We start from the raw sequence: 10,051 nt of genomic DNA on the forward strand, positions 1-10,051 counted from the left end.
TTCCGAAGCCGCTGGAGAAATTCTGACAGGGAGTTGTAGTTTTCTTACCAGTAAGCGCAAATTCAATTCTTTGACAAGCAGGAAACATAACACTACATATCCAAACTAATGTATTTGTCTTTTGGTGTACGCCGGAGGGGGAACTTCAACCACTCCAAAGTAAACAAGCAAACACGTGAGAAAAATGGGGTTGAACCGGGATATAAATGATGCGCACCTTTTTCCATGGGGCGCTGAGCGGCAAACATAGGATTGCTTCTCCTTCAATAGTAGACGAGCGAAAGATAAATGTACGTGCTCCGTACACTCATGAGGCTTTGGAATTAAACCGAAGTTACTAGCTCGCCAGCTGGGTAGAAAGACTAGTGTTCAATGAAGATGGTGTCAAAACCAACCTCCGCCACCGTGCGGGATAAGGTAAAAGTATATTAGCGAGGAAGTGCTAATCCAATGACAGTAAGGCTGTGATCCATCTGCAGATGCTAGCGTTACGTCAAGACAAATATCTTAACTAATGTCTGGCCATAGATGTGAAAACTGACATGTCAGAATATCCAAGAGTTTGCTTGCTAAGTAGCTAGACCTAGACGTTGGAAGGTATCAGAAAGCTAACAAGAGCTGCAGTGTTATACTTTCAACGTTTGCTCTCGATATTTAGTGTTGTGGACCTGTCAACTAATGCTGGTACTTTAGCCAGCCAGCTTTGGCCTTTTATCTGCATTAACCAACAGAAAACACAGACACTGATATTGGAGTCCTTCAAATGTCAGATATTGTGTGCTTGATAACATCTAGCTAACACCAGGGTCAAATTACTTGACAACTTGACAGCTGGCTGATAGTATTTTGCTAATGACTGCAGGACGTTACAGCGCCCTCTGGTGGGTTCATGATGTCCGACAGCCTGTCTCTTTCATCCTACAAGGACTATCCTGTAATCCATCCTTTTATCAACACACACACACCTCGACACACATTACCGAGCAAGGCTTTTCCAGAGAGCAGCAGCACAGGTAAGGTAACCCTGATCCTGTGTGTGTGTGTGTGTGTGTGTTTGTATTGGAGTCCAACACACAGTTTCCATTTGCTACCTGTGTGGTATCTGGTCTCCATGGCTACAGCTGGGGATACCTTACTCCCTTATGCTAACAAAGCTTAGCTGCTCTGGTGACATTCTATTCATCCTCCTGTCCTGTCACTCTATCCCCTATGTGCATCTCTCCTCTTATCCTCCCTTATGATCCCTCATTCACACTCACTCCTCATCATTCCATCCCCCAAATGCACTCATTGCACTCTATTGAACGGTGCAATAACATAACATGTGTTTGTGTGTGTTTAGCTATCTTGTCTGCCTTGAGGAACCTTCAGGAGAAGATCAGGACCCTGGAGAAGGAGAGAGGCCGGGCAGTACAGAGCATATACACACCGGACAGGACTGCAACACACAAAGTCACACAGCCCCAGAGGCACAAGGACACACACTCTCATGCTGATATAGCCAAGCACACAGACAAACATAAACACACTGACACACACACTCACGCTGACATACATACACACACAGGCACACACTCTCAGTTAGGGACACACACCAAGAGGGTGGGAGAGAGAGAAACCAGTGACAAGTCAGCATGTAACCAAGGTGAGGAGGGAGTCCTATAGTCTGAAAGATCTGAAAGATCTATATATATATATATATATCGCGCCAAAGGATAGTATTTGACAGTGTTTTTGTCTTTCTTCCTTCCTTCCCTTCCCCTTTACTTTCCCACCTTTTCCTTCTCTCTTTCTCTTCTGCTCCCTCGCCTCCCTCCTTCTCTCCCTCGACTTGCCCCTCCCTTTCCTACTCCTCCTCTTCCACCCTCTCCTCCTATCACTTCCCTCCGTCTCCCTCTCTCCTCCCAGCCCTGCTGACCCAGCTAGCTGCAGCAGAGGCTCGCTGTAGCCAGCTTGAGAAGCAGCTGGAGCACATGAGGAGGATGGTCCGCAGTGCCAAGTCAGACAGGACCACCCTGCTCAAACAACAGGTCAGCGCGTGCCCAGCTTAGCATGTTGTAGTTTATTTTAGCACCGTATAGCTTAGCATATCACTAAAACAAAACACACTCATTAACACACTCATCACTTAGCCAGCTTAGTTTAGCACAGGATAGTTTAGCCGATCACTACAACTAGAACAGGTTCGCACACATCTATCTTAGCGTTTAGCGTATCACAATAACAAAAGGTTAGTACATGTCTGGCTTAGCTAACAGGTGAGCATCTACAATAAAAACCAACCCTTTTACAGGTTTCCATGGAGACATCCAGGTCAGCTTATCAGTCACATGACTCTTGTTCTGGGCATGCCCAGTTGGAGAAACTAGAGCGTCTGGAGCAGGAGTATCTGCGACTTACTGGCACGCAGGAGCATGCTGAGGTACATACACACACAAACACAAACACACACAACACACACGACCACACAGATTCACACACGTACACCGAACTGACACTTACATGATGATGAGGAGGAGGATGATGAAGCTGGTCTCTGTGTCTTAGAGGAAGATCCAGGAGTTGGAGATGAAGCTGCAGGAGGAGCAGCACCAGATCAAGCTGGTCCAGGACAAAGCTAACCAGGCACATACACACTCACACACATACACACTCTGGGTTGTTACACATACACACTCACACACACTGAGTTGATGCTCAGCTTTCGTATTGGCTGTCCTCAGATACAGACAGGTTTGGAAGCCAATAGGATCCTGCTCCAGTCTGTGTCGCCCCGCCCCCCCAGAAGCAGAACCAAAGAGAAGAGACCTGTTTCTAAAGTATGCTGCCTTTTCAGTGAACAGATGAGACACATAGCAATTATTTTATTGATGCTTAAGTCAACTGTGTGTGTGTGTGTGTTTCCAGACGCCTGTGGAGTCGCCCTCACATGCACAGCCTCACTACAGACTTAGTCTGGGGGACGTGCCATTTGTGACTGGAACGGTATGAACACACACACACAATCTTATAGACACACTGACACATACACAGTGAGACATATACATACCTAGTAATGTATATAGATATTTCCCACTTTCTACCACATTTGTCTGTTCTCTTCTTTTATATTTCTCTCTCTCTCTCTTTCTCTAGTCGCCAGGTTGCAGTCACTCGGTACGGGCCAACGTCCAGTCTGTCCTCTCTCTGCTGAAGCAACACCAGCCCCAGCTCTGCAACGCACGCGTCCTCTCTCACACCCCATTGGACCACAGTTCCGCCCTGGCAGCCAATCACAGGCGCCCAGACAGTGGCTCCTCCTCTTCTTCTTCTGGAGGGGAGGAGCTAGCAGACCTGCTGGTGGCATTACAGGAAGAGCTGCGACACATGAGCCTGTAAGTGTGTGTGTGTGTGTGTTGGTTGAGGTGGAATTAGGGTGTTTGTTGCCATTAGATAGGCTTCTTTATTTTGGCTTTGTTTATGTAGTTTACGTATATCGCCAGCAGATGGCACAACTGTGACGTGTGTGTGTGTGACAGGGAGCAGCAGGACCTGATGCGGCAGGCTGAAGAGTGTGTGTCGGAGCGTGAGAGGAGAGAGCTGCACAGAGATCAGGAGGACCTACTGAAGAAGATGGAGAGGAAGGGAGAGCAGATCAGCAAGCTACACAAACACCAAACACAGGTACACACACACACACATAACACACAGGTGGACACACGCAGCCATGCACACACAAACATAAAACACTGATAAGCACACAAACACTTACAGAAACCCCATATTTTCAAGAATATCCTTGACCCACTCCCTTTATCTCTTTCTCTCCCTCCCCCCTCCTCTCTCTCTCGCTCTCTCCCCATCTCCTCTCTCTCCCTCAGGTGAAGAGGTTGCGTAGGGAGGTGCGGGGTCAGAAGCGAGGGGGCAGAGGTGAGGTCAGGGTTACTACCACAGTGACTACTCGCGGTCGCTCAGCCGGAGTGGTCAAAGTTGGTCCGGGCAACCGCAGTAAGAACAATCTGAAACTGCTCCGTGATATGAAAGCCCTCCAGAGCTCCCTACGAACATGACCTCAACACAACCATCCTCCTTACAAACCTGACCGCAAGGCAACCGTCCTTACTACAAACTGGACCGCAAGACAACCGTCATCCTCAGCATGAACCTGACCACAACATAACCATCCTTGTTATAAACTTGACCCCAGGTCAACCGTCCTCACTATGAACCTGAATGCAACACAACTGTTGTCACTATGCACCTGACAACAGTGTGAAACAACATTTTACTGTGTCTACTCATATGGAGTCTGTCTGGAGGTGCAGATAGTTATGTACGGAGGTTTTCTTGGGTCAACCCGACTGTCATCCTAGCCTTATTATGCGTATATCAGGGACAGAATGTGTGTTTCTTTGGTGTGTGTGGGTGTGTTAAGAAGCATCTCAAATGATCTATTAGCAATGGTGCGCTGCATTTAGAAATAAACATATATTTTGTATTCTTATTCGCGGAATCTGTGTTTTGCATTTTGAATCATATTCAGTGCTTCATAATTGCCATTATTTGGTCAATAATTCGTTTTTTACTTGATGTCCAGTAAAACTGATAACGGGACTAGCGGTAACCCCTATCTCCACGTCTTCGGCAGCTCATTTCACCACCACCGTCACCGGGACAGCTCCTTTGACGCACCTCTATACGCCCGCACACCGCCGAAACGGGGAAGTCCAGACGAATGGATGCTTCTCCCAACGCCCTCATTTGGTCATCCGTTTGTGTGAATTAAATAACGAGAAAATCTAATTCTATAACTGATAAATTAGATTCAACTTTCATTTTCTGCTCCCGTCTTTGGACGGAGGAGAGTCAGTGAAGATGAGCGCTGCTTTTCGTTTAAACTGCGAGTCAACGTTCCAGTGTAACCTTGTAGAATCAATGGTTTGTAAATAAACCGCCTTGGTAAACTAGCTTATAAAGATGGTAAGTTTCGACATGGATGTTCAGCCTTTGTTGTAAATCAGAAACTGAGTTTATACATCATTTAATTGATTAATCACCGACACGGTTTGATTGGGCAGGTTGTTACAGTGAACTTTATAACAGTCTTAAGCATGGGTTCAAGTAGGACATTTGATCTGTCTACAGTATGGGTTTATCAACACGTGTCTGAAGTCTTTGGTTGTCGAGAAATTTGGTGAAGAGACGTGGGTAAAACTCAGGTAACTATCAATTTATTTTTCCTGGATAAGCTTACCTGGACAACCATTCGAAACAATGTTATATTTTTGTAGACAAACGGAACATGGCGTTACGATCACCATATCCTTGTCATCACCTACCCCATCATCATCATCGTCTTCATCATCATGTTCAGAGATGAAGCAGGTGTTCAGGATACCTTTCTGACGTACGAGGTGTACCCTGATGACATCACGATGCGGCTGGTCAGCGAGGCCTGCAAATTGCTGGGTAATTATCTTCATGCGTCATTGAAAGTGATCACATCTGTTATTATTTCTTTAACTTCCTTTTGTGTTTCGATTTGTTGTCAGGCGTGAAGCCGGAGGTGGTTCTGAAACAGTTCGGAGAATACTTCTTCGAGTTCTGTAAACGGTCCGGATACGACCACATGCTACGAACTCTGGGGGGGAGTCTGTTCGAGTTCATAGAGAATCTGGACGCACTGCACAGTTACTTGTCTCTTTCTTACAAGGTCCAGTGTGTGTTCATATAGATGCTTAATGGGGGGATGGGGGTGGGGTGGTGGGCGGCGTGTCCAGCATTATGTTTTATTCCAGTGTGTGGGTTTGTGTGATAATGTAACAATTAGGGTAACGTTTATTAACATATTAACATAAATGGTTCGCAGGAAATAAATGCCCCATCATTTCGTGTGGAAAGGAACCTCGAAGGCACCATGTATCTTCATTACTATTCAGACCGGCGCGGCCTGTGCCACATCGTGCCCGGTACATGCATGAACTACAATGACGTGTCTTTGATTACATAAATGTTCATTGCTTCACATCACGTTATACAGCGCGCAGCAGACAAGCGTAAACTGTATTCGTTCTCGGTGTGTAACGTCCGAACGCGCAATTTTCCACCAGGTATTATCGGCGCCGTTGCGAGGGATTTCTTCAACAGTGACATAACGATGGAGATCGTTAACCGGATCGAGGAGCTCGAGCGGACAGGAAAGAAGGAGCACGTCGTCTTCCTTGTCACCCAGCGGCCCTTAGTCACCAATCCCGCGAGCAGCGGTGAGACCCAACCCCAGACCCCATCTGAGCCGCCACGGAGCCACACCAGGAGGAACGCCATGCACTTGAGCCAGGAGGTACAACTTTGAAGTTGTTTCTATAGTACTCTTTCCAGATTCCTCTGCATCTCCTCAAACCTAGATACCACCCAATCACAGCACATGTCTCCGACAACTAGCTTTTTCAAAGTAAAGAAATGGTGAAATGAGGCCATGAGCATGTATTGTATAACACCCCTATCCCCACTCCCCCCAGGATCTTCCAGGCCCCTGTCAGAGAAGGCGACCCCCAGGCTGCTCTCTCTACAGGAGCCACTGGGAGATGGTCCGGGGTCTGGTGAGGCTGGGGAAGGGTATGTATCCTCTGTATATTATGTCAGTCTTTTATTGAAACCATCCCTGGCTCTGAACCCACACCCCATCTACATCCAGTGGGTCAATACTCTTCACCAATCCCCCCCCCCCCCCCCCCCCTCCCCAGGTAAGCTGCTGAGGGGCTTTGAGCCGGTCTACCCTGAGAGTCTGTGTGTCGACCTGAAGACCTTCTGCAACGCCTTCCCCTTCCACCTGGTGTTCGATGAGCAGGTAACAACTGAAACTCACTCGTCCCACCATACAAACACACAGCCCAACAAACACTCTGCCCTGCCCTCTCCATGTGTACAATGTGATGCCACATCAAATTTCCTTCATCATCCACCATCCTCTTTCTTTCTCTCTTTTCCCCATGTCTCTGGCCCTCGTTCAATTTCAACACAATCTCCCTCTTCCACTCATTCTTGCCCTTTCTTGCTCCTCATCGGTTTCTCTCTCTTGACCCCTCCCCCCCTTTCCTAGCTGAGGGTGTGTCAGGCAGGGGTGAACCTCCAGCGTATCGTCCCAGGTCTACAGACCAGAAACATCTGTCTGGACCAGTACTTCCTCATCGTGCACCCAGAGGTCACCTTCACCATCTCCAGCATCAGGAAGTTCATCAACAGCCACTTTGTGCTGCAGACCAGGAGGAACATGATGCCTGAGGCCTGGAGGGACCGACCCATGCTGCAGCTGAGAGGTGAGAGGACACACACACGCACACACACTGACACACACACACACACACAGGCGCACACAGCCGGCAGACACGCGACGCCTGCGTGCTCTGTCCCCGTCTCCCTCCCTCACCGGGGCTGTTCTCAGGTCAGATGCTGTGGATGGCGTCGGAGGGCCGCATGCTGTACCAGGCCTCCCCTCTGCTGCGCAGCCTGGAGGAGCTGGAGGAGCGCAGCATGCACCTGTCGGACATCGCCCCGCACGACGTGACCCGCGACCTCATCCTGCTCAACCAGCAGCGGCTGGCGGAGATGGAGCTGTCCAGCCAGCTGGAGCGGAAGAAGGAGGAGCTGCGGCTGCTGTCGCAGCACCTGGAGGAGGAGCGCAGGAAGACGGAGACGCTGCTGTACGCCATGCTGCCGCGCCACGTGGCCAACCAGCTGAAGGAGGGCAAGACGGTGGAGGCGGGTACGTGGGAGGAAGGGGGGGGGGGGGGGGTAGAGGTTCGTTATGGAGTGGGGTTGAGGTTTGCGGCAGGTAGGTTGGAGGGGGGTGGCTGGAAGGGGTTGAAGTCAAGGCGTGTGAGTGTGCCTGTGCGTGCGTGGGTGTATGAACTTGTGTGTGTGTGTCTCCCAGGTGAGTTTAGGGAGTGCACCATCCTGTTCAGTGATGTGGTCACCTTCACCGACATCTGCTCCCAGTGTGAGCCCCTGGACATTGTCAACATGCTCAACTCCATGTACCTGCGCTTCGACCGGCTCACCACCGTCCACACTGTGTACAAGGTAACACACGGGTAGCTAAGGACTGTTATGGGATAGACAGAGCCCAAGAGACTAAGATCTGGATCTGTGACTGTCAGAGAATGTGAATTGACCTACTTTCATTTTCCCACATTGTGTGATTGTGCCTGGGTCTACATATCTCTCTGTGTCCGAATCCTGTGTCTGTGCCCAGGTGGAGACTATTGGGGATGCCTACATGGTGGTTGGTGGGGTGCCCATCCCAGTGTCCAGCCACGCGGAGCGGGTGGCCAACTTCGCCCTGGGCATGGTGCTGGCCGCCCAGGAGGTCATCAACCCTGTCACTGGACAGCCCATACAGGTACGGTGAGGTCAAAGGTCACCCATTCCAAACCGCCCATACAGGTACCGTACAGTCAGGTCAGAGGGTGGCACTATAGCCTTTGTAGTCTGGTTCAAGCTGGTTAGATTGTATTTGTTTTATTGTTTTCTAATCCTTTTTGTTCTATTCCCTCCCCCCCCCCCCCCCCCACACACACACACGCAATACTGTATTGCAATCTTATCTATTGTCTTCTTTCATTTTCTATTTTTCCATTCTGCTCTTTTCTTCAATTGTGTCTGTGGAGTGCAGATCCGAGTGGGTCTGCACTGTGGGCCAGTGCTGGCGGGGGTGGTGGGGGAGAAGATGCCTCGGTACTGTCTGTTTGGAGACACGGTCAACACTGCCTCACGCATGGAGAGCCACGGCCTGCCCAACAAGATCCACTTGAGCCCCAGTGTGTTCCAGTAAGCTGTCGGTCTCACTCAGAACACACACCCACAGACAATGAGACATGAAGACGTGTGTGTGTGTTGTATGAATATGTTTGCATGTGTGTATGAATGTGTGTGTGTATTTTATTCATGTTTGTGTGTCTGTGTATTTCATGTGTGTGTGTCTCCAGGGCTCTGTACGATAAGGGCTTCTTGCTGCAGGAGCGTGGAGAGATTGAGGTGAAGGGGAAGGGCAAGATGACCACCTACTTCCTGGAGAAGAACCTGCGTGTCAGCGAGCTGCAGCTGCTAGGTTTGGCTGAGCCCGAGGAGCGCTCCGGACGCCAGTCTGGACGCCACTCTGCCCTCTCTACCACGGACGGGGAGGGGGCCCACCACCACCCAGGGGTACCAGGTATGTGTGTCTGTCTGTCTTCCTACCTGTCCTTGTTCGCTTGTCTACCTGTTTAAATGTGTTAAATTAAAACCTTTTTGTCCTGCTATTCCTGTCTGCCTGTTCCTATCTCTCCTCTCTCTCCAGAGGTGCAGCGGCGGGCGAGGAGAGAGGACAGACACCCCACCGTGCCCATGAGGTACGCAGACAGCCTGAGCGAGCCCCCTGCCTCCCCCCAGCCCCCCTCCGCCGCCCTGGGCAAACCTACCCGGGACTCTGAGAGCTACGGCAGTCTACACAGTGAGGACCAATCAGGAGACAAGCTCAGAAACCCATCAGACGATATCAAACACACTGACCAATCAGAAGATAAATGTGCGGACATTAACAACCCACAGTTGACCAGAGTTGTTTTGTGCGCCACCTCTACTGTCGCTGAGGCTGCTTCAGTGTCTCGGAACAAACACACCCGCACCAGATTTTGTGTGCTACTGTGAGTTTTGGGGATGTTTGATTTGGTTCAACATGTGACTGATCAACATACATTTTACTGCTGCACTGTGCCAATACTTGTCAGTGAACTCTGAAACCAGGTTTTGTATGGAACATGCCATATTAATGGGCCAGCATTATCTTACAAAGTTATGCTTAAAATACATTTTATTTTCCATCATGAAAATGTGCCTAGTTGTAGTTAGTTGTACATACTATAGCACATATGAAAAGGCTTTACTCAGTGGATCTCGACCTTACAGAAGTTTATCCTGAAGTGTCCTTCAGTCTAAAGGAGGTCTTGAGTTAAGATGTTGGGGACATTTGACATGAGACTCAGAGGCAGTGCTGGGCAACATGAATGGGTGGTGTTTTCTCAGGAGGAATCCTTTA

At 49.3% G+C, this 10,051-nt stretch overlaps 2 protein-coding genes across 2 annotated transcripts; both read left to right on the forward strand.

Moving 5' to 3' along the window:
* The first annotated feature begins 174 nt into the window (after window positions 1-174).
* Window positions 175-4,483, forward strand: cep57 (centrosomal protein 57). The gene is made up of 12 exons (XM_047035733.1): window positions 175-417; window positions 863-1,013; window positions 1,343-1,491; window positions 1,612-1,645; window positions 1,909-2,030; window positions 2,294-2,422; window positions 2,548-2,625; window positions 2,724-2,819; window positions 2,908-2,985; window positions 3,136-3,374; window positions 3,519-3,663; window positions 3,861-4,483. The coding sequence occupies exons 1-12, from the start codon at window positions 373-375 to the stop codon at window positions 4,047-4,049; spliced, it is 1,455 nt and encodes a 484-aa protein (XP_046891689.1). The 5' UTR covers window positions 175-372; the 3' UTR covers window positions 4,050-4,483.
* Window positions 4,484-4,971: 488 nt separating this feature from the next.
* On the forward strand, window positions 4,972-9,663 carry LOC124477534 (guanylate cyclase soluble subunit beta-2-like). The gene is made up of 15 exons (XM_047035382.1): window positions 4,972-4,977; window positions 5,125-5,198; window positions 5,354-5,448; window positions 5,532-5,692; window positions 5,849-5,948; window positions 6,090-6,319; window positions 6,498-6,594; window positions 6,723-6,826; window positions 7,079-7,295; window positions 7,421-7,741; window positions 7,910-8,058; window positions 8,231-8,377; window positions 8,651-8,805; window positions 8,964-9,187; window positions 9,314-9,663. The coding sequence occupies exons 1-15, from the start codon at window positions 4,972-4,974 to the stop codon at window positions 9,661-9,663; spliced, it is 2,430 nt and encodes an 809-aa protein (XP_046891338.1).
* The last annotated feature ends 388 nt before the right edge of the window (window positions 9,664-10,051 follow it).

The sequence above is a fragment of the Hypomesus transpacificus genome, chromosome 15, assembly GCF_021917145.1.
Source record: "Hypomesus transpacificus isolate Combined female chromosome 15, fHypTra1, whole genome shotgun sequence".
Taxonomy (NCBI): domain Eukaryota; kingdom Metazoa; phylum Chordata; class Actinopteri; order Osmeriformes; family Osmeridae; genus Hypomesus; species Hypomesus transpacificus.

What these genes read in the sequence shown, in the direction of transcription:
- cep57 (XM_047035733.1), top strand. Translation starts at nt 373, where the DNA reads ATGAAGATGGTGTCAAAACCAACCTCCGCCACCGTGCGGGATAAG. An exon ending in CAAGTCAGCATGTAACCAAG is followed by an intron (nt 1,646 to 1,908) that starts GTGAGGAGGGAG and finishes CTCTCCTCCCAG; the next exon opens with CCCTGCTGACCCAGCTAGCT. An exon ending in GCACGCAGGAGCATGCTGAG is followed by an intron (nt 2,423 to 2,547) that starts GTACATACACAC and finishes TCTGTGTCTTAG; the next exon opens with AGGAAGATCCAGGAGTTGGA.
- LOC124477534 (XM_047035382.1), top strand. An exon ending in CGAGGCCTGCAAATTGCTGG is followed by an intron (nt 5,449 to 5,531) that starts GTAATTATCTTC and finishes ATTTGTTGTCAG; the next exon opens with GCGTGAAGCCGGAGGTGGTT. An exon ending in TCACTGGACAGCCCATACAG is followed by an intron (nt 8,378 to 8,650) that starts GTACGGTGAGGT and finishes TGTGGAGTGCAG; the next exon opens with ATCCGAGTGGGTCTGCACTG.